At 42.4% G+C, this 21,989-nt stretch overlaps 1 protein-coding gene across 3 annotated transcripts in view; it reads left to right on the top strand.

The window, feature by feature from the left end:
- ppm1bb (protein phosphatase, Mg2+/Mn2+ dependent, 1Bb) overlaps positions 1-17,202 on the top strand; it is a 44,804-nt gene extending 27,602 nt beyond the window's left edge. Inside the window, exons 2-6 of one of the 3 annotated variants that reach the window (XM_034106896.2) lie at positions 2,522-3,364; positions 9,724-9,841; positions 10,331-10,442; positions 11,239-11,296; positions 16,522-17,202. In XM_034106896.2, coding sequence (XP_033962787.1) covers positions 2,534-3,364; positions 9,724-9,841; positions 10,331-10,442; positions 11,239-11,296; positions 16,522-16,551 — 1,149 coding nt within the window. In that variant the 5' untranslated portion in view covers positions 2,522-2,533 and the 3' untranslated portion in view covers positions 16,552-17,202. Of the gene's footprint in view, positions 1-2,521; positions 3,365-9,723; positions 9,842-10,330; positions 10,443-11,238; positions 11,297-12,849; positions 13,701-16,521 lie in introns of those variants that run through there. The other 2 variants (XM_034106895.2, XM_034106898.2) reach the window with 2 other exon arrangements.
- The last annotated feature ends 4,787 nt before the right edge of the window (positions 17,203-21,989 follow it).

Below are 21,989 nucleotides of genomic sequence, written 5' to 3'. Positions count from 1 at the left end.
GAATACATATTCTATATTTAACTAACTTCAGTAGCAATTCATTCAAGCTCTGTTAGCTTGTAGCTTGCAACAAAACAGTGCAGGAGACTGTGTTGGTCAATAAATTAAATTCAAGTGCTCCTTCCTGGTGCACTCTTATCTTTCGGTGTCTGATAAGCCTTCAAACTCATTGGTCTGCCACTCAAACTGGACTTCCTGGAATGCATTTGATTGTCGAAGAACAAAAACATAGACAGATGAGTTCCCATTCAGCTCTGCAGGTGAACACTTTGCTAATTCAGTAATGTGAGGTCCTGTCAACAAATTAATGGTACTAATAGTATTAGTTATCTTGTGCTCAGAGTACAAGAGGTTATGTGTGCTCACAGAAGCTTTACTGCTGCAGTGTAATCCTCAGCTCTGTGGTTCCTCCTTGCTATCTTTGCCCCCCATTTACACAGGTACGTTTGCGTTTACGCACCAAATTCGTTTTCAAAAAAGTCTTCCGTTCACACGCATTCGGCTAATTTACCGTGTCTGTTCACACGTTCCGGTTGCAGATCTATCCACCTTAGTTGGGACTAGTGTTGTCACGATACCAACATTTTGGTTTCGATACCGATACCAAGTCAAGAATTGCGATTCCGATTCTTTTTCGATACTTTTCTTAAAAAAAGGGAAACCGTCTTAAATGTAATTATTGTGCTTTATTTCACACCAGAACCATAACCATAACACAAACTTTTAAACGATGAGAACAATAAACAAAATAAATGACAAGAATTCGTATTAAATCAAATTAAGCATCATCTCAAACAACTTTCTTGTTTTATAAAATATAACTTTTTTTATATTTTATTAACTTGTAATAGTACAGTAATATAAATAATTATTGACATTATATTGCAGATGTTAGCCACATTGGTAAGTTAGCTAAAACGATAGCCATATTAGACAGTTATCATTGCCATTAATTGCCTCGTTTGTCACAAAATAAATTACACTGGTTTGACTTAGATTTGAGGGCATGGGCATGTTATCATGCATGTTATCTATCACATTCGCTAACCTGTCTGTCTTTAAATTCTTTAAACAGCTCTGGATTCCGGTCGGCGGGTGCTTAACCAAGTTTGATGTGTTGGCTCCCTTGGTTTGCAGGGATCTAAAACATTTCTCACAGACAGGCCTCGTGGTGTCCGTAGGCTTATATATATAGATATAACTAAAATACTTCCAAATTTCGCTTATGGCGTCTTTTTTGTCAACAAGCCGAGGCGCAGCGCAAGTTGCACTCCCACTTGCAGCCATGCTTCTCGTTTTCTCACAGCTCTGGCAGCTAGCGCGTGGCCGCGTGCACGAGAGAGGGGAGGGACTTAGAACGTGCTTGAGAGGGGCGGGACTGCAGGGCAGGCACGGCTGCAGTGCAGGGAGTGGAAGCAGAGCGCTGAACACACGGCTTTTATTAAAACGGCGCTTTCTCACCGGAGTACTTTTCCCCGTCATTCTTAAAGTACCGATACTAATGAAACGGAGGAATCGTACCGTTTTTAACGGCAGGGTATCGCGGTACCTTTCAAGTATCGGTACACCTTGCAACACTAGTTGGGACCCATTATCGTTTGCGGGGTCCGTTTCCGCGGTTCCGTTACGGCCTCGTGTGAACGAAGAGAAAAGTAGCAGATGCAACCCATTTCGTTCTCGTGTAAACAGCACCTTTGTCTTGTTGTTGGGCTCTCACCATCCCTTGAGTAATTAAAAGCACTCTGTAATCACAGAAGAAAGGAACCTACTGAATTACTGACACTAATAACTGCTGATTTGCACAGGGATTTATATGATAAATACAATTTATGATATGATCTCTACTGGCATCTTAAACATGAAATAAAAATGACTTGTAATATAATTATGTGAGAAAATAATCTGTACTTAGTCTTGACTATTTACTATTTCGACTTTTGTAAATCATAAACACATACAATATCAACTACAGTTATGGTAATGCTTTCTTCCCTTTTGGATTTTTCCCCCTTATATTTACAGTAAAAATAAAGTTAAACATTAACTAACACATTTTTTAAATGAAGTTAAGAATTGATATTGCCTACACCAATTATAGCTTCGATCAATACTGATTTTAAAAAACATTTTCACGCTTATTTCACTCGCGTAACGCATGCTAAAATCAAACACTGGTGCAGCCATATTCTGAGGCTGTTTGGTTCAGTGTAAATAAATAAAAGACAGCATAATGATCGATCTCCCTGACTGGAGTATTACAGATTTTCTGTAAAATATGTTACTGTAATGGTATCACTTTCTAAATGACTTCAAACCTACATGAGTTTTTCTGGACTGCAACATAAACACCAATATCTAATATTATAATATTGAGCCATTTATTGGTCTACCTCTATTACTAACTCTGTATAAAGTGAGTAAATGTATGCTACAGTAGTGGAATGAAAATATCTTCTTTGTCCTAACTAGTGATGGTGTAATCTTAAACCTGTATAAACCCTTCTTTTCCCTTTGTTAATAGCTATAGGCAGCAATGGGTGCATTCCTGGACAAGCCGAAGACGGAGAAGCATACTGCCCACGGTGATGGCAATGGGCTGCGCTACGGCCTGAGCTCCATGCAGGGCTGGCGGGTGGAGATGGAGGATGCCCACACAGCGGCGGTCGGCCTCCCCCATGGACTCACCGACTGGTCCTTCTTTGCTGTCTACGATGGCCACGCAGGCTCCCGGGTGGCCAACTACTGCTCCGGCCACTTGCTGGAACACATCTTGTCAGGAGGGGCCGAGTTCAGTTCAGGATCCGGCTCCGTGGATGGCGTGAAAGACGGCATCCGCTTGGGCTTCCTGAACATTGACGAGTACATGCGCAGCTTCTCCGACCTGCGGCAGGGCCTGGACCGCAGCGGATCAACAGCTGTGTGCGTGTTGCTCAGCCCGACCCACCTCTACTTCATTAACTGCGGCGACTCGCGGGCCGTGCTGAGTCGAGAAACCAAGGTGGGCTTCTCCACCCAGGACCACAAGCCCTGCAACCCCCGTGAAAAGGAGCGCATCCAGAACGCTGGCGGCTCAGTCATGATCCAGAGGGTAAACGGCTCCCTGGCTGTGTCCCGGGCCCTGGGGGACTACGACTACAAATGTGTGGATGGTAAGGGCCCCACAGAGCAGCTGGTGAGCCCCGAGCCTGAGGTGTACGTGTTGGAGCGGGCGGCCGAAGGAGACGAGTTTGTGGTGCTTGCGTGTGATGGAATCTGGGATGTCATGTCCAACGAGGAGCTGTGTGAGTTTGTGCGCTCTCGACTCCTGGTGTGCGATGACCTGGAGAAGGTCTGTAATTCGGTGGTGGACACCTGTCTGCACAAGGTAAGCTTTTATTCCTCATTATTTATTTATTCTATCTATGTACATTGTGGGTGAAGTGTATACAATGTTACATGCTTTTCAGCTTAGTCTTTAAGCTAAGAGCTATTGAACATAACTTAGATTGAAATGCCAATATTAAGTTGGATAGTCCAGTGTGTGTATGGGAGTCGGGACAGAGGGTTCCCTAATAAAAGCAAAGCGTGCAGTGTAGCAAAGGCTCCAATGACAGGCAGGTGCTTTGGTGAAGGTCAATAAGGGAAGATAGATTTATCTGAATGCTTCTATTAATTGATTAATTATAGCCATTTGCAGTAATATAGAAAAAAGTGTCATGATGAGGTTGTAGTTTTATTTCAATTATGTTTCAGATACCTCTTCTGCATATTAAATGCGTTCATCATCAGTTTTGCCTCGTATTCTTAGAATTTTGAAAAGAACAAAATAACTAAACATATATTTTCAAAATACAAATTAATATACTGGAATACATTTTGAAAACCTGCATCAGAAGATAACAAAATGGGCTAATGTTCTCTCTCAGAGAGAGAGATCATAAACATCTGATTATTAATAATGTATTATTGCTTTCAATTCAGTCCCTCCCTGTTGGCTTTCTTAGCTATCGATCCAAACAAAAGCACAAATTGCTTTTTTTACTCAGCTGAGCTCATGCAGCACTCCACATCTTGGACTTTGCCTTCCGAGTGTCACCTATTTTGTGTCTCGAGTACTCAAGAACCAACAAGTGCACAGCAGCCTAGTTATTTTTACTTTACTGGATGGGTAATCTCAAGTAACAGCCACACGCTGTCATAAATCTCCTCTGCTGCCACTGCCTTTTGTGATGTGTGTGACACTAGTGCTGCGTACCGGTACGCCGAACCGGTACTGGACTTGTAAAAAGTTTCGCTTCAAGTCCGGTTAAAACCGGAACGTCGGGAACCGGTACTTGGACTCGCAAAAAAACTAGCACTTACGTATCTTCTCCTTCTTGTTCTAAACCATCTAAAACCTCCCTGAAGGCAGGAGAGACTGAAAAGAGTCAAGGGAAGCTTATAAAAGTTAACATTATTTAATTATACAAAAGATGCGGTGGTGTACAAATGAAATTGCAAAAGGAGGTGCTCTCCTCATCTCCCGTCAGCCCAGGTCATGGATGTATAATAAGAACTGGATACAGCGTGGGAGGCGGGGCCTCATTCATTCCTATGAGAGTTGCTCAATGGCGCATGATGACAAAATGGCCCAACTTTTGAGAGAGCGAAACGTCACAGATTACCCGGCATGCCTGAGAAGTACCTGTATGTGCACTCATAGAGCATGCACAACTTTAACCACGCCGAAAAAAAAAAAAAAGTTTTAACAACATGTTTATTTATTGAATTTTCATTCCTGTATAATCATTTTGCGCAAAGATGGCACTGTTTGTCAGAGCACTTCATCCTTCTGGGATTTCATGAAGAACAGCTCCAACGCCTGTGTGTATGGGAACACCTCTGGTGCTGGTTCATTAACTGCCAGTGTTTCCCACAGATCTGTTTCCCACATATCTGAAATATACTTGGGGGGGTGGTGGTAAGGGGGGGGGGGGGGTGGTGGTGAGGTGACGTGCAACAACATTAACCTTTCTGTTGGTCGCTTGTTAGCAGACCCTTCACGCGATGGCAGAGCGAACAGGTACAGGCAGGGCCCATAATGATAGCCCTATAGTTTAAACTACCCACACATGAACATATGGAAATGGGTTACTATTTAAAAAAATAAATGTATTTATACATGTATTTAGGAACCTATCCATGTGATTTTTAGTGGGGGTCGACCTCAAATCCTCTATGGGGGTCCAGGGGCATGCCCCCCCGGTAAGATTTTATTTTTTATTTTGGAGTTAAATGCATCAATCTGGTGCATTTTGAGGGGAAAATAAAGAGACTAGATCTATGGAAACACCTATATTAAACAGAACTGTATACATTTCAATAATCATAAAATCATGGCCATAACCAATAACATACCATTTCCAATATGAAAAAAACACTGAAACTTGTTTATTAATTTATTTTTGGTTCATTTATAGTTGTGAGTGTGTCTGTGCTCCTGAATCAGCCTCTCCTGTCTCCCTCCTCTCCCCCTGCTCCTCATTGAGGCAGCAGCAAAGACTAGTTTTCTCTCAACAAGTTTTAAAAGTGTATCTTACCTTTTTTCACCCAGTTAACTTTTTATTTATTTATTCATTCATGCATATTTTACTAATCACATTACATTTCATTTAGCTGACGCTTTTATCCAAAGTGACTTATAATGATCGATTACAGGGACATTCTCCCTGGAGTAACTAAGGGCTAAGTGCCTTACTCAAGGGCACACTAGTGGTGGTGTTCCTGGCGGGATTTGAACTCACAGCCTTCCGATCTTCAGCCCACCTCACTATCCATTAGACCACTCACTACCCTCTCAAATGGAAATATGTGTTTACATAAATGGTGACCACACCGTTTGAGACCCACTGAGAACTTAGACTAAGTTAACTATCTAAACACTCAGAGAGTCCTTTACCTCACCTGAGCTGAGCTGAGGTTATCCCGAGCTTGAATGACACAGAGACCAATCAAGGGCTTTGATTTATGATCTGTATGACAGTGGCCATGTCGGCAGGCCACATCATGTGGACAGCCAGTCACCCTGTGTGAGGCAGGCCACTTAACAGGCCAGAAGGAGGCGAGATCAGTGCAAGGGAGCGATGGATCATTGTCCACAAGTTAATCGATCGCAGATGGTGTCGTGGTCACGTACGAATAAAAAAAAATATATACATTTTTTTTAAATAATAAAAAAAAAACCTAAATGGGTCGCGAAATATACTTGGGCGGCTGTTAATATACCTGGGCGGCCCGCCCAAGTATAGTCTATGTGTGGGAAACCCTGACATCACTATGTATGTAGTATGTACCAGAGGTGGGACCAAGTCATTGTTTTGCAAGTCAGAGTCAAGTCTCAAGTCTTTGCGCTCAAGTCCGAGTCAAGTCTCAAGTCTTTGCGCTCAAGTCCGAGTCAAGTCTCAAGTCTTTGCGCTCAAGTTCAAGTCAAGTCCTAAACTTTGACAAAACGAGTCTTAAACAAGTCATTAAGTGTTTTTCACCAAATGTAATGTAACCACCCCGCTCCTCCGCTCCCTTCACTGGCTTTCAGTAATTGCTAGAATCCACTTCAAAACAATGGTACTTCCTACATCCTGGACATGGTTACACTGTACACCCCAGCACGTGCACTCCACTCTGCATCAGCCAAACGGCTCGCTGCACCCACACTGCGAGGGGGACCCAAGTTCCCATCAGCAAAAATACGTGGGTTTGTTATCCTGGCTCCAAAATGGTGGAATGAGTTCCCCATTGAAATCAGGACAGCAGATAGCTTACACACCTTCCGGGGGAGACTGAACACTCATCTCTTTCGACTCCACTTCGAGCGATAGAACTATTAACAAAGCACTTATATACTAATAAAGGGCTGGCTTATCGAAAGCCAGTTGAGTAGCACTTGAAATTTTTGGCTCTATGAAACCTGATGTACTTATATGATTCTGTTTTCTTCAAGGTTGTGTCTTCCTGGTCGAATGTACTTTGGATAAAAGCATCAGCTAAATGCAATGTAATGCAATGTAATGCAATGTAATGACATCGATCAACAGAATAATACTTAATAATCCAACTGCTCTTTATTAGTCACATTCATAATTTAATAATCAATTTTCTCTCTGCTGGTAAAGTACGTGTTTTCTTCTATTTTAAGAGGGATCAGTAAGGTAAGGCTACCGTGACGGTTTGATTCAGAAGGAGTTTAATGGATAAGATCCCTGATGTTGAGGTGACCAGAATGTTTATTTCCACTGGCACTGTGTACAACATGTTATAAGGGACCCACAATCTATCTTTATGCCAGGGATAATGTGCAGCGAGGCGGGCTCTATGGGGAAGAGAACACCTGAATCTAGATCCCTCTGCAGGTGGTAGGCTACTTTAAGTATATTTTTATGCTAATAGTTTTGTACTTTTACTTGTAACATTTTGAATGCAGGACTTTTTATCGTAACCGAGTATTCCTACACTCTGGTACTTTTACTCAAGTACAAGATCTGAACTTCTCCCACCTCTGACAGTAAATCCTGGTTACCAAAAAAAACAAACCCTGCTCTGAAGGTTATTTTCATTTTACAAATCCTGCACTCAGCTTTGCTTTCCCCAATATCATTGAAATGCAGCCAGATGCTGCTTCTTTCTTCGGTTTTCGCTCATTTCTTAACTTTTTCCGACGCTCTAGCATTTAAATCCGTCTCCCCGTCGCTCTGTGCAACTGGCCTGTACCACTACACCTGCTGTGCCCCCCACCCTTCTTTCACATAATGGTATGATCCTAGTGTGTCCTCGCATATGATTGGCCGCATGGTGGCCCAGCTAAATAAAGACCCGCCCCTGCCTGCAAGGATTCTCAGCAAGAGTAGGAGCGGCTGGAGATTCTGCTCTCCCCGACGGGAGGCTGCTCTTCTAGCGGCAGCTCGCGATCGGCGTGTTGGAGACCTCTGAATTAAAGTATCAAGTAACCTCAAGTCAGAAGGCTCAAGTCCAAGTCAAGTCCCAAGTCATTGGTGTTCAAGTCCAAGTCGAGTCGCAAGTCATTGGTGTTCAAGTCCAAGTCGAGTCGCAAGTCTTTTGTGATTTTGTCAAGTCGAGTCTCAAGTCATCAAATTGGTGACTTGAGACTGACTCGAGTCCAAGTCATGTGACTTGATTCCACACCTCTGGTATGTACTGTATAATGTACACATGTAGAGTTGTAGAAAAGACATGGTGTGCATACAGTACAGTACACTCTGACTGTACAGTCACTACAGTGTATACTGTATAGTAGGTGTGTAACAGTGTAATGCGTATAGTCTACTCTACACTCTACCTTAAAGCAACGTTTTAGGGATTTAGTCTCAGTCAGCTCAGGGACTGTTTGGTTACTTTAGTTTGGTAAATGAAATAAATGTTTGAACTTTGTAGTAGTTCACTGTAGTTGCAAGTCATTTGTAGATTAAGTGGCAAAAAGTGTTTGTTTTACATTTGTACTTTGTAGAGAAATGTAGACACAAGTTGGAAGGGAGCACAATAAACCTGACTAGTTTGAATTTGAGTTGATTATGAGTTAATTTTCAATTGATATTGATAATTAGCTCACAATAAGTTCACTTTAGTTACTCACACAACTTGACACAAGCCATGGGTTCAGGTCCGGACTTATAAGTCCGGACCTGAACCTGAACCTCTGGACTTGAGTCCGGACCTGAACCTGAATGTGAGTCCAGGTACGCAGCACTATGTGACACTGTACACGCACTGTAAGCTACTCTGACCACATCGACTTTTACAAGGCAATCACAAGGTACTGTGCAAGAACTCTATCTTGTCACTAACTGTTTGTGTCATATAAATGACAATTAATATGTTGTTCATTGTTCAGGAAATTGCCACCAGCCATAGGCCGAGCTTTGCTTTTTCTATAATATGTTTCCATTTGAATAAATTCCATAGCATTTAGAGATTTTAATGGCCATAGTGTTGTCACAACTTTGGCCATTTCACTTCAATACTGTGCTCAAACATTTTTGACATCCCAAACCATTTATTAATACTCAGGCGAAGAATTATGAGCGGACTAGTAACAGATATTTGAATATAAATGCTTTCACCACCCCTAATGGTCTGTACTGGACACATTACTCTGATATAAAAACATCATGTCTAAACTTCTTTCAGCAGGATGTTTACACTATTAGTTTTTGTCTTCTACTGTTTCTATGAGTAACGACACTACTGGCTTGTTGCCTAGCATTTATTTTGACAGGGAAAGCCCTGACTGAGTTAAAACAAAACAAAAGGAAGAAAAATTAGGAACATTGGGACTGCCCAGTTGACTTTAACGGTTATAAACATAGACTGTATATAAAAATAGATGACACCTCTACTCTCCTACCCACTGTACAAAAGTGAAGCCAAAATATCCCAGGAAGCATACGGAAGTTGCCATCTTTTGACATAATTTTTGAGGCAAAGTTGTCACACTAGTGATTGAGGGGCTGGAGCCACAATATTGAGGTTCCGCCCACTCAACTGCACGGGCCAATCACAAGCCGAACATGACCTCAGCTTGTGAGTGCGAGCAACCTGGCAGCTTACGTTAGCACCACGGTATCTGTTGGGCTAGAAAGCCACAAAAAATAAACAGAATATTTGTATTAACAAATAAAAAAAAATCTCTGTATAACTAACAAAATACAATTTAATTTCTCTTTTGTTCTCTCTCGTCCTCTCCTCGTGCCGCAGGGGAGCAGGGACAATATGAGTGTGGTGCTGGTGTCTTTACCCGGAGCTCCCAAGATCTCAGAGGAGGCTTTGAAGAAAGAAGAGGAGTTGGATAAGTACCTGGAGACCCGTGTTGAGGGTCAGCACACACACCTCATGCTCACTCACACAAACATGCATTATTCAAAAATATTCTGTAGGGTACAGTTACAAATTAGTCAGAAAGATTTAGAAAAACGCTATGGTCTTGGTAGTTGACCATATTCTTTTGGCACTGTTAAGGACTATTTTAGTGATCTTTATCTTTAAACGGACTTATGTGCTGTATTTGTGGTAAAGGATTATAAATTGTCCAGGAGTTGTAGTTAAATGCCCACATTGTTTTCTGGGCCCAGCAGTCTTTCGTTTGCCTTCTTCAAAAAATATTTTTAAAAAAAAGTGATGTGCTTGACCTGGGCAAAATAAACATTTTTTAGGTAGCATTACAAATATTTTAAATCAGTCACACACACACACTGTGATTTTTCCAGCACCATGGAGGAGTTCTCTGACAAAGGTAGTGTTTTATCACCTACATCTACAACATAACCTCTCGCAAACCCCTGGTGTCCTTTGTGTTTGTGTGCAGAGCTCCTGGGGAACTGTGGGGAGGCGGGAGTCCCTGACCTGGTTTCTGTCCTGAGGAGCATCGCCTCGGAGAACATCCCCAACCTTCCACCTGGCGGAGGCCTGGCCAGCAAGTAAATACACAGCCTGGAACTGCATTAAACTACATCTTACTCACAGAACATGTTCAAATGTTATTGGATTTGACTGTCGACATCCATTATTTTGTGACGGATACTTTCACAAACATTTATCTTCAAGATATTGCACCCTTATTTACACAGAAATCCTGTGTCAGGAATAACAAACACTTCATTTGTATAGCAATTTGAACATGGTTACAAAGCGCTTTAAAAAGGGACATGACAGACAGGAAATAGATTATACAATAACAAGGCTGTAAACAAAAATACTTTCATTATCAATGAATTCACTTTATTCCTAGTTAATCATTTTATCTAAAAAGTGTCAAAAAAAATGGACAAACCTGAATTTATTTAAATGTTATGATCTTATTGATCCATCACTTTGTTTACTGATTGTCTGATTATTTTTTAAGTTGACACATAGAGCTGAAACAATTTGTTGATTCCCAAAAAGTCGTTAATGGCACTTTTCAAGCCAAAATCACCACAATGAAGTATTGTTTGCTTTCCATTGTCCTCCATTCTATCAGACAGAACATATGTGGGTTTAGCTCTGTTGATCTCCTCCTCAAAACACTTACCTGTAAAAAAAGTATGAAGAGATCCTGCAGGTCTATTTATACATGAATAGCGGATGCTCAAGTATCGACTCGGCTGCTTTCTTAGTTCCATTAAAGAGTGAATCAATACACATTTGCAAAGAATGAACAGAGACTGTTTGTATTATGTTGGGAGTTGTCCTCTCCTCTAAGCTGCGAGCTGTGTGCTGTTTGTGTGTTTACAGACGCAGTGTGATCGAGGCCGTGTACAACAAGCTGAACCCTCACAGAGAAGAGGAAGGGGTGAGTTGATCTCTTTAAACCCCTCACCTCTCAGACCTTTCACCCCCCCTCAACATGTAAACGCACACAGGCCCAGACAACGACACTTTTGTGTGTGTGGGTGTGTTGGAGAATGAATGTGATTTAAGTGTGAAAGAGGGTGGAGGATAGACTTGGCAGAATTACCTTGGCAAGCCCAGTGAAACTCATTTGTCTGCATTCCATGTCAAAAGGCATCGAAGCGTCGCGGTCGATCTTGTATTTATCATTGGAATAGTATTGTATTAGGACCTCCATTAACCTCATAAACTCCTCGGCAACAAATGCCCACAAAAACCTACTGATGACTTTAATAGCTTTTCAAAAGACCCCGCACATGTTTTAAGACATAATAATACTGCTTAGAATCAAGTTATGTTGAACTACCGGACTCAAGGTGCTTCACTGAGCAGTCCATTCGTTGTGCTTTTACAAGGAGGCTTCAAGTTTCCACATCACACTTATGTTCAATTAACAGGTTGGTACATGTCTAAAACGCAGATTCAGGGTGAGCACAGAGAAACGTTCCTTCTTAAGCAGACGAAGGGGAAAACAGACGTCTACTGTAAAACTCTGCACAAACATCGCGCGTTGAATCTTAAATTATTATAAGAAAAACACTTTTCTGATTGCGCAGGGAATAAAAAAAAAAAAAAAGATAAATATGTTGCTTTTTTCTAAAAAGCGGCTAGCTGAAGCGTACAGAGGATATAAAGTATGTCCAGAAAGCAAGACCATCGCTACACGTGACTATATTTTTCTTGTCTTGGATAATATAATTCATCTTCATTACATTTCTTTAGGAAAACAACCAACCTGGGCAGAAATAGGCAAATCACCTCTAGCATCAAAATCATGTCATGATTATTCAGGAAAACTCTATAACGGTGTATCGATTTAGAACAATGCTATTAACATGACTCGCCCATGATAACTACAGTTATTCTGTATGTCATTATTATTTTAGTTACACTTGGCTAGAAATATGGCTTAATTGTTTACAAAAATCTTAAGATTGTGTATCCTCACTCTGTGACAAAATGAACGACAGATGCTTAACACAGTCACCTATCCGACCTCAAAGAATCAGGGCTTGAATATGAAATAAAAAAACAAACAATATACAGTCGAGAATCACGTTAAAGAAATAGATGCAAAGGCCACGGGGACAAACGGAGCTCAGTGTCAGGTTTTAAACGGCGTGGAAGTGTGAGATGCGAGTTTGTGTTTACGTATGAGTGTACTTGTCATATTAATATCAGTGGAGTCTTGACTTGCAGGCTCTTGTCTCTGGGCTGTGTGCGTGCCCCCCCCCCTCTCTGTTACACCATACAGTGAAAATCACAAAGGGTTGTTGGTCACAGGGTCAGAGGCAGCGTTTGCATGGGCTGGTCCAACTGGTGCAAGAATGTCTCAGACGTCGTCACGCTAGTGTGTAGCAGATAATTGTGTGCCAATGATGTGAGTTTTGTTGCCGTTGCTTGTTTGTGTACGTGTGTGTGTGTGTGTGTGTGTGTGTGTGTTTGACCGTGGAGCGTGCCTGCAGAGTCTGACCCCTGGCGCGTGTCACCTCAGGCCTGTGCGGGGGGAGAGGAGGAGAGTGAGGAGGGAGGTGGCAGCACGGCGGCTCATCTGCTGGAGGCTCTGCGGCAGTTCCGCCTGCACCACCGGGGGCAGTATCAGTCGGTGCTGGAGGAGTCCCTCGCCACCTACACCCTGCGGGGGGAGAGCGCGGCGGAGGGGGCGGGGGAGGGAAGGAGGACCCCCGGAGACGGCGACAACAACGGCCAGCAGCAGCCCGCCTCCCCTCCCTCTCCCCGGTCACCCCCACCCTCACCCGCCACTGCAGAGCCGGAGGCCAGCCAAGATGCGCCCGCCCTCGAGTCCGACCCCTCCTCTGACTGAGCACACACCCACCCCCCCTTCCAACCCAGCCCAACCCCAGAGCCCTAGTCAGCTGTGCTACGACCTCTCCTCCTTCCCTTCAGCACAGAACTTAAATGGACACATCGGCCTCCATCATGGTCTGCACAACTACAGCTACCATGCTCATGAATATTTCAGTATATTGTAATGCAAAGGAAATTAAAAAAACGGCCCTTCTGTCCATTCAAGTTCTGTCTCCGAGCCACTTGCATACCTTCCTCCTAATGAGGGCTCTTTTCTTTTGCCTCCCTCCCCTGTCCTCTGACCGCCTCAGCTTGGACTCCCTAAACTTGCCAGACACTTTCACACTCCACACTGATGTTTAGACTAGGAAATAATCAATAACAAATTATTATTATTACATTCAAAAGTGGCTGGTGAAGCAAAAAATGAACTTTGCACTCCATGGCCAACATTTTTACCAGTAATGGCTTCTGGCTGATTTCCCCCCCCCCCCCCCCCCCCCTGAGCCTCACCCCCCAAACCTGCTTACAGTGGACGTACTGACAAAGAGAATGCGAGGAGATCTCCAGCTGTGTTTCAACACACTGCACTGTCTCCAGGCCAACTCCCTCTACAGACTCAGAACACACTCACACTGCACTGTCTCCAGGCCAACTCCCTCTACAGACTCAGAACACACTTTCTTTTTCGTTTATGTATGTATGTAAGTGTGTGTACGTGTGTCTGCGAGGGTTTGAGTGAGTCCAACCAATCATCACTACTGTAATTTCAAAAAGAAATGTGGTAGTGGGTGATTATTGGTTGTTAGCCCGTTTATCAGCTCAGCGATGTTGAGGTTGTTCAAACCAGTCCGGATACAGGAAAACCGGGCAGTTAAGCCACAGTGGGACACTTGTAGTTTGAACGGCATTTTATTTAGATCATTCCATCACCACATATTCTTATTTCCACATCACCACATTTATTACGCTGCCTCACAACCACATAAAGGTCAAGATATGTTCCTGTATATGTCAGTAAAGCTCAAGTAGGTGACTAAATGTTTGTTTAAATGAGAATTAGGCTTTAAGTACAGTATATTACTACTCCTACTGTAGCAACCCTCAAAGGCTGTAATGCTCATTACACAGCGGAAAAGTTACCTGTTGGAGGGATTCAATTAAAAAGGGTTTAGTTTGTACAGTGTGTGATTTCTTGCTCTACATCGTGTGACATGGATCAACCTTTGTACTGGCTGTGTCATCTTTGTCAGTGTTGGCTGTAATACTGTCAGCAAATCCTAGCCTCTGTTGGCATAGCCCCGTCCCAGAGGGAAGCTGTGCTCTACTCTTAAACGCTGCCTGCTCAGGTTAGGAATGAGCCCATAATGAAAACGGGGGCACATGTTGATGATCCCTGCTTTATCAGAAAACTACTTTTTGATATCAGTTCTTTAGCTTGTGAGCTTGGGATGAATACTCATGTTAGCATTGGTTACATGCTTTCATTAGCATTCATCTCAATGCACAGTGCAGCTATTCTGACAAAGTTCATCTTTAAGAAAAAGTCAAACTGTGGAACTGAACCTGAGGTCAAGGGACAGTTCCCCCCAGATTATAACACATATTTCTCTTCTTACCTATAGTGTTTTTTAGCAATAAACATTGTTTTGTTGTAGACTTCTCTTGAATATGAAGGGCCCAGAAATTCCTTTAAAAACTCAAGAGCAATGTATCGTTCTAGTTTCCTTTCTACAAAACTAAATAAGTTTGTATTAATAAAGTTTATGGTATGTCTTGACTAACAAGGTCACAATTTCCGAAAGAGTCATTGGTGTTGAGTTTTTCAAATGTTTTTGTTGGAGGGACCGCAGATATCGTCACACATAGAAAGTCACTATCGATACTAACTAATCATGCTTCAGGTAACAATACGTTTTGGCTACATACTCAGGCTCACACGTTTTTCCCAACACATGGCTAACATTACATCCCTAAAGAGTCATAGCTAGCGTGGCTAAAACATATAGCATTTAACCCCACTGTAGGCATAATGGGAGAGAGTTGTGTACCTGCGCTCAGTTCTCTGTAGCTGAAGTTTTAATGAAGCAGGTTTTCATTAGGTTCCCACTGTTCATGCCGACAGCCGCTGGTATGAACCCTGGCAGGATGTGTTTCAGCTTGATTAAATCCCACACAAAGTATATTCCATTCCTCACAGGTTATGACAACGTCTCTTCAAAACAGCACAAGTCTGTCGTCATTGTGAAAGTTAGAGAACAGACTGAACCTGCAGTGTTCATTCTTCTGTGATAGCAGCTAGAGGAATGTTATTGAAAGTCTGTATAAAGCCTAGCACCCAGTGTAATGCATGCACTGCACTTATCCTTACAATATCTAAGGCACTTAACTATAGGAGGGGAGGTTATGCTAAACACTGCGCGTATGTATGTATGCGTGTTTGTATGAGTTGTATTTGTATGTGGTTATGTGGGCCAAATGAGTCCCACACACTTTAAAATGACAAATGAACAAATAAAAATGGTTTGAGGTATAATGCTATGATTTGTGTCCAGTGTGTGTAAGAGTATCTCTCTGTAATTTGAATGTACAGCTGTCCCTTTGTGTCTTGCACATGTTTCAAACCTTACACATGTGTAGATCAGGGTTGTAATTAGGCATACAATAGTCATATTCTCCCAATCAAAAAATGTTTTGTCACCCAAGAAATCTTCAGATCCCAAGGTAAAGTGGAGGCATTTGATTGAGGGCCGTAGTGTCTCTTTCTATACTGAATATGCTGTTATTGTTTCTGTGTCGAAGATCTTTTAACTCTAGCAGAAACTAAAATCCTCACCTTCTCGCCCTCTGTCAGCTTTTAGCTCCGTAGACTCGACCTGTAATTTCATCTCAGCTGCTTCAAAGACATTTGAATCTGTCGTCTCCTTTAAAAGAATAGCAGCAAAATAAAAGCCTGCCGCTGCATTGCATGAGCTGGCGGCGACACGAGCGGAGGGGGAGCTGCGTAGACTATAGGGACTCTCCATTTCTCCCCCCTGTTTTTCAGTCTTGACAGTTGGCCTCGTGATTCTCCGCAAGGTGAGTCATCAGAGGTCTGGGTTCTAGTTGTGTTAACGTACAGGCTGGGCAGGGGAATGTCACTGTCTTTCACCATTATCCATTCAATGTGGGTAGATAAGAGGGGCAGCGAGGTTCAAAAATTGCCATTTTTTAAGGGCATCAGGAGCAGTGTCTCTACTTCTGTGCGCATTGAAAGACGCAGCAACAATACAACTAACCCACACCTCTCCCATCTTTTTCCCCTTTTCACTCACTCAGAGTGCCGGTGAGCTGGAAGACCCCTGGTAGCCGTGGAAACGACCCCCCGTCTCCTCCTGGTGATCTGTGCATCCGCCCAAAGGAGGAGTGTCTCTCCATTGCGCCATGTCTTTCTCCACTAAAAAGAGGACATGTGGTGTGTGTTGGAGTGAGTGTGCGTATGTTGGTTGTGCATGTGTGTGTGTGTGTGTGTGTTTGCAGCAGTGGGACAAAGACGACGACGACGACGACGACGACAACTACACACACACACACGCATACTGCTTTAAACCTGGAGGAAACAAAAAAAAAATCACTTTTCAGAAATGTCAAGATTTTATGAACTGAAAGCATTGTGATGGTAGAGATTTTTACCATTCAGGTGTTTTTTTTTTTTTTTTTTTCTTGAATGTTGACATTGAACACATGACTTCACAATGACATGAGGACCTATAATGTGTGTATGTGTGTGTGTGAGAGTTTGTGTGTGAGTGCTTTTTTTTTTTCCGGAGAGGGCCAAGAGAAGACAGATGTGGATAAAGACTTGTGATTCTTCTTCTCCTGGAGTTTTTTTCTTTATTGTGCTACTGGGTCTAATATTTGCCTAACACCATGCTTCTCCCCTCTTTAATGACACACACACATTCTAACACACACACACACACACACACACACACACACACACACACACACACACACACACACACCATTAAAAAAAGAAACAAACAACCCAAACTCACCCTCCACTTCCACCTGTGTATTTGATGTGTGCCAGCTTCGCAGGGCACTGCATGAGGACTCTGGTTCTACATGTACAGCTTTGTGGTTTTTCTAGTCGACCCGGATTCGACAGCCATTGGTTGAGACTGACTGAACCCGAAGGACCTCTGCACTCTGATTGGCTCCTGCCGTGTGAGAAGTGGAAATGATTTGGATTTTTTTGTTGTTTATGATACAATTAGGATGACGATGATAATCATGTTCGGGGTAAATGGGAAGTTATCTTGTTCACTGAAGAGCCGAGTGCAAGTGGGACTCATGGAGGCGGGGTTGGGTTGGGTTGGGTTGGGTGGGGGGGGGGGGGGGTGTTGTATCACTGGTTGGACTTCCTGTAGAAGGAGGGTAAGGGCAGGAGGGCGGTGGGTCAAAGGGGGCTTCCCCACCTCCCTCCCCGCCTTCATGGTTGGAAATGACACATGACGGCAGACTGTCCTGACAGAGGAACATTTTTTGTTTTTTTTGTAATGTTGTCCATGAGGTTACTAGCTGCTCGCTATGTAGAGTGAGTGAACTCCCTGTTTTAACCCTGTTCCTGGTTCTCAGACTGCATTGGTAATGTTTGTATTGCTGTTGTTTGATTGCACTCACATTTGATTACAGAAAGCGTCTATATATGAAATAAAATACCTGCCAAGGATCAAGTGGTGGCTGTTGTTTTAATGAGAGGTCATGTCATTTCTGGAAGCTGGGGTACGTCCCCAGAGGCCTTTTCTTTTTCACCTCAGAGGCCCGTATCCTGAAGCAGGACCAATCAGATCAAGAGACTGAGGTATAGTTAACCACACTGCAAAAACTATAGCTGCAAAAAGCTTTTTATATTCCCAGCAGGAATGCTGTAATGACACCCCACACACACACACACACACACACACACACACACACACACACACACACACACACACACACACACACACACACACACACACACACACACACACACACACACACACACACACACACACACACACACACACACACACACACACACACACACACACACACACACAGTGAAAACAATACCAGCCACATGCTGTTGCAGCAGGTAAAAATAAACCACAAGTGTCAGTCAGGTACATACTGTACTATAATGTACATCCACAGTGACATACAAAATATGCTAAATTCACAAACCTAATTTTGTCTGCCAGTACCTTTATCATTTGATTACAACAATTCATTATTTTTAATAAAAAGGTAAATATTATGATATTATTGGTATCAGTAAAATGTATAATCTACAATAAAATCTCGTTTAAAATTGTGTTACGATGTCTAAAGTTACTGATAAGTCACATGTTTCCTGCCTGGCCTTGCCCGTGTATCATTACCCTCTCTCGTCTGGGCGCTATGCACAGCGCCCAGACGAGAGTGCAGCAGAAGCCAACTGTTGCTATCTTTAAACTATGACGCCGAAACATAATTTCAGCCAATCAGCGTCGTCAAATCTGATGGTCACAGGGCACCTATGTCAGCGCCCGGTGCAGTCTGTGAGTTGTTTGGACTCGTATAGAGTGGCGAAGTCCCTCCCTTGCCGGTGGACCTCCATGGGACCTTATTTTGGAAAAATCATGTATTGAAGTCAATGGAGAGAGAAAGATTATCTTTTGATCCCGTTTGAATTGTGCAACGAATTACACATATGATGTTTGTCAATTTAAAAGATAATTTTGCAAGTCCAAAAAAATCAAATGTGTCGTAAAACTGTGAAGTAACACATTTTTTTGTGTGAAGCGCTCAATGAACTACAACTCTGGTCTTGCATACGTCACCAACACCAAGATGGCCGTCACGTTGGCACATTTCACCTCTTTCTTTCAGAATGAAGTGAAAAGTATTAAAATAGGTGAAAATCACTACAAGTCTGGCCATGTTGAGAACTGTACACAAAAGGGGAGTTAGTCTGTTCCGTAAGAGCCAGCATGCGGGACCGGCTTTACAAGGTTTTGGTGAGTAACACGAGTGTAATGTGTAATGTATGGGCGTAGGAAGCATCCTGAATGTGGGGAGGACATTTTTAACTGGGGGGGTGTGGGCGCCCCCCACGAAAAAAAAAAAATGTCCTGTATTCTGGTGCATTTTATCAGGTGGTTTGATACTTTTATGTGGCTATACTAGCATGAGGAAAATGATGGGTACATTTTGTAATTTCATCCAGTAGTAAAGAAAGGAAACATATTTGATTATTAATTCAGAGCCGTCTTTGAATTAATAAAAAGCACATGTACATTGTACATTTATATACAACAATACATATTTGTTAGTGCATTGAGAGATATTGTTGTGGAGAGTAATTTATATATAAATCGCAAAATACATTTGTGAATCCTTCTGTGAGCATTAATATTGAGACTGATCTGACTCCATACAGATGTTAAGTTCACCTAGGAATGGTATCATTGACTTAAATGTTGCTCTTCTGTCTATATTGGCCATATGATGCCCCTTGACTGAAATGCTTCCTGTTCAATATCCCCACTGATTTCCTTAACATTCTGGGATGAGAGTCCACATCACAATTTACTCTAAACTGTCATTTCCCTTTCATCACTCACCTCAGCAATGAACCTCTCTCCACTGTCCCTGTGTTCTGCCTCTGACTCACTCTCAAGCGCCTAGATGTCAAGAGAGGTGGTGAAGTGATCATTATTTATTGAGCAGTATACTCTTTCACATTGAATCATAACAAGTCATACTGAATGTAAATACAACTGACTCTAAAGTAAGTCCCAGGCTGTGACATTGGACATTTTGAAGACTCAAAGTCCCAAGCAGTAGGTAGAATATTAGCTATGTATGTAATGTGCACAGAAAATAAACAGTTAACTGAATACTGGGATGGAAATGGCCTATAAGCACTCAGTAAAACACACACAACAAGCTTCTGAATGATAAGAAGTATAATTAAAACATAATGCACATTACCATTTTGAGAGAGAGTACCTAAGTTAAAGAACTCAGAAAATAATCTCTTATCGAACTGAGGCTCCAGTAAAAAACACTGACTGCGTCTACATGTACATCATGGTGTTTACATGAGCACATAGAGATCGGGTTATTCATGTTCCCTGTTTACATGGTAAATACTAGTAACCTGGCATTTCGATGCCTTTTCTCATCTAAACTATTCAGTATTTGTATTTGTCTATCATGACATAAAGACGAAACTCCTCTCCAGAAATGAGACGCTTTTGCCGCCGCCACCATCACTGTTAACTGATTAACTGCTACCAGCTGAAGACTTACTTTCCTCTTCTTTGAAAAACATGTTCTTATGTCCATGTTGTCTGGGGGAGAAAACATATCAAACCAAAGAGATTGTCAGCTTTGATTTTCGCTGTATTAACCATTTCCTGAACACTTGGTGTGTTACCTCCGCTACCGGCATCGCTTCACACAACAGATCTGAGCTGTCCAACTATGACAACACCAGTGGCGCCGTGACTTTTATACCTAGGCCCCCTCTGACCCCCCCCCCCCCCCCCCCCCCCCCCTATCATGACAGGGCACCCACAGCCAAGCAACAATTACAAATGAATTAAGTCGGCACGGCGGCCCGCATTGAAAATGACTTAGGCCTACCTTTGATGATCAAATCACTGAAACACAAAGTCCATCCTCCTGTCCTTTTGGATGAAGCACTTGATGGCGGGTCATGCAGCTGATCCTTTGCCACTCCAGTTTATCATTGTAACTCAATCTTGAAAATGACTCGGTTAATAATTTCGCAACGTTGTCATCACTATCACTGAAGTGAGCCATCATGAACGAACTTATGCTAATCATAAATCTATCGATCATAAATCTATCGATTAGATTTATGATTCGAAAATAATAAAAGTAGGATAGACATGTGGATATTATCCGGCTGAACAAAACGTGCATTTATCTAACAGGTTCATTTTCCACAGACCTTATTTCGAGCTATTTTCCAAAATCCTATGGAGAAATCCCATTGCTTTCTGTCGAGGGAATCCGAGCGAAGCTTACTTCCGGGTTTTAGGACGAGTCACTGCACCACTTGCAAAGACCTCACAGCGGGCGGAACTTGTCATAAAGTCCGCGAAAATAAAGCCCGCCTATTTAGAGGGAAGATATGATTGGTCAATTGTACTGTCATTTGACATTACTCTCGTTCAGTTACTATAGCGGGCCCTCTGTGAATGTACAGAGGGACCAACAAGCCCTCCCGTCTTCACATAACTCGCAGAGAAGGCATTTAACCCTTCACATTCCAACAGAAACTGAACAGGCCGATTCGAAGGATTTATTTCTTTTGAAATATTATTTGAAATACAATTAAATCAAGTTATTTTAGTAAAACTAATGAAAAATGTAACAACAACAACATATTTAAAAAAATATTTTTAAAAAAACGTTTTTTTTTTTTAATGTTTTCAAATATTATTTTTTAGAATATCTTAGGCCCTCACAGAGGGTCTAGAGGACCCTGACGGCTCGCCACTGGACAACACTCCTTGAACATGTGCGCGCTATGGGAGAATCTGCCTTGGTACAAAGTAGCAGTGAAAACATGGTACGGAGTTTCATTGATTTGGACATTCTCTCAATAAGCAAGTGGAATGGATTTGATAGTGAAGCACTGACACAGCGCTCTACAAAGTGCGGTGAGTGGGGAGACCGATTCACGGACTTTCCACATGGTAGAAGTGGGGGGGGTCGAAACTAATCATTTGAAAAAGTGGGGGGGA

The sequence above is a fragment of the Pseudochaenichthys georgianus genome, chromosome 19, assembly GCF_902827115.2.
Source record: "Pseudochaenichthys georgianus chromosome 19, fPseGeo1.2, whole genome shotgun sequence".
Lineage (NCBI taxonomy): Eukaryota > Metazoa > Chordata > Actinopteri > Perciformes > Channichthyidae > Pseudochaenichthys > Pseudochaenichthys georgianus.
This window is presented reverse-complemented; position numbering and strand designations above follow the sequence as displayed.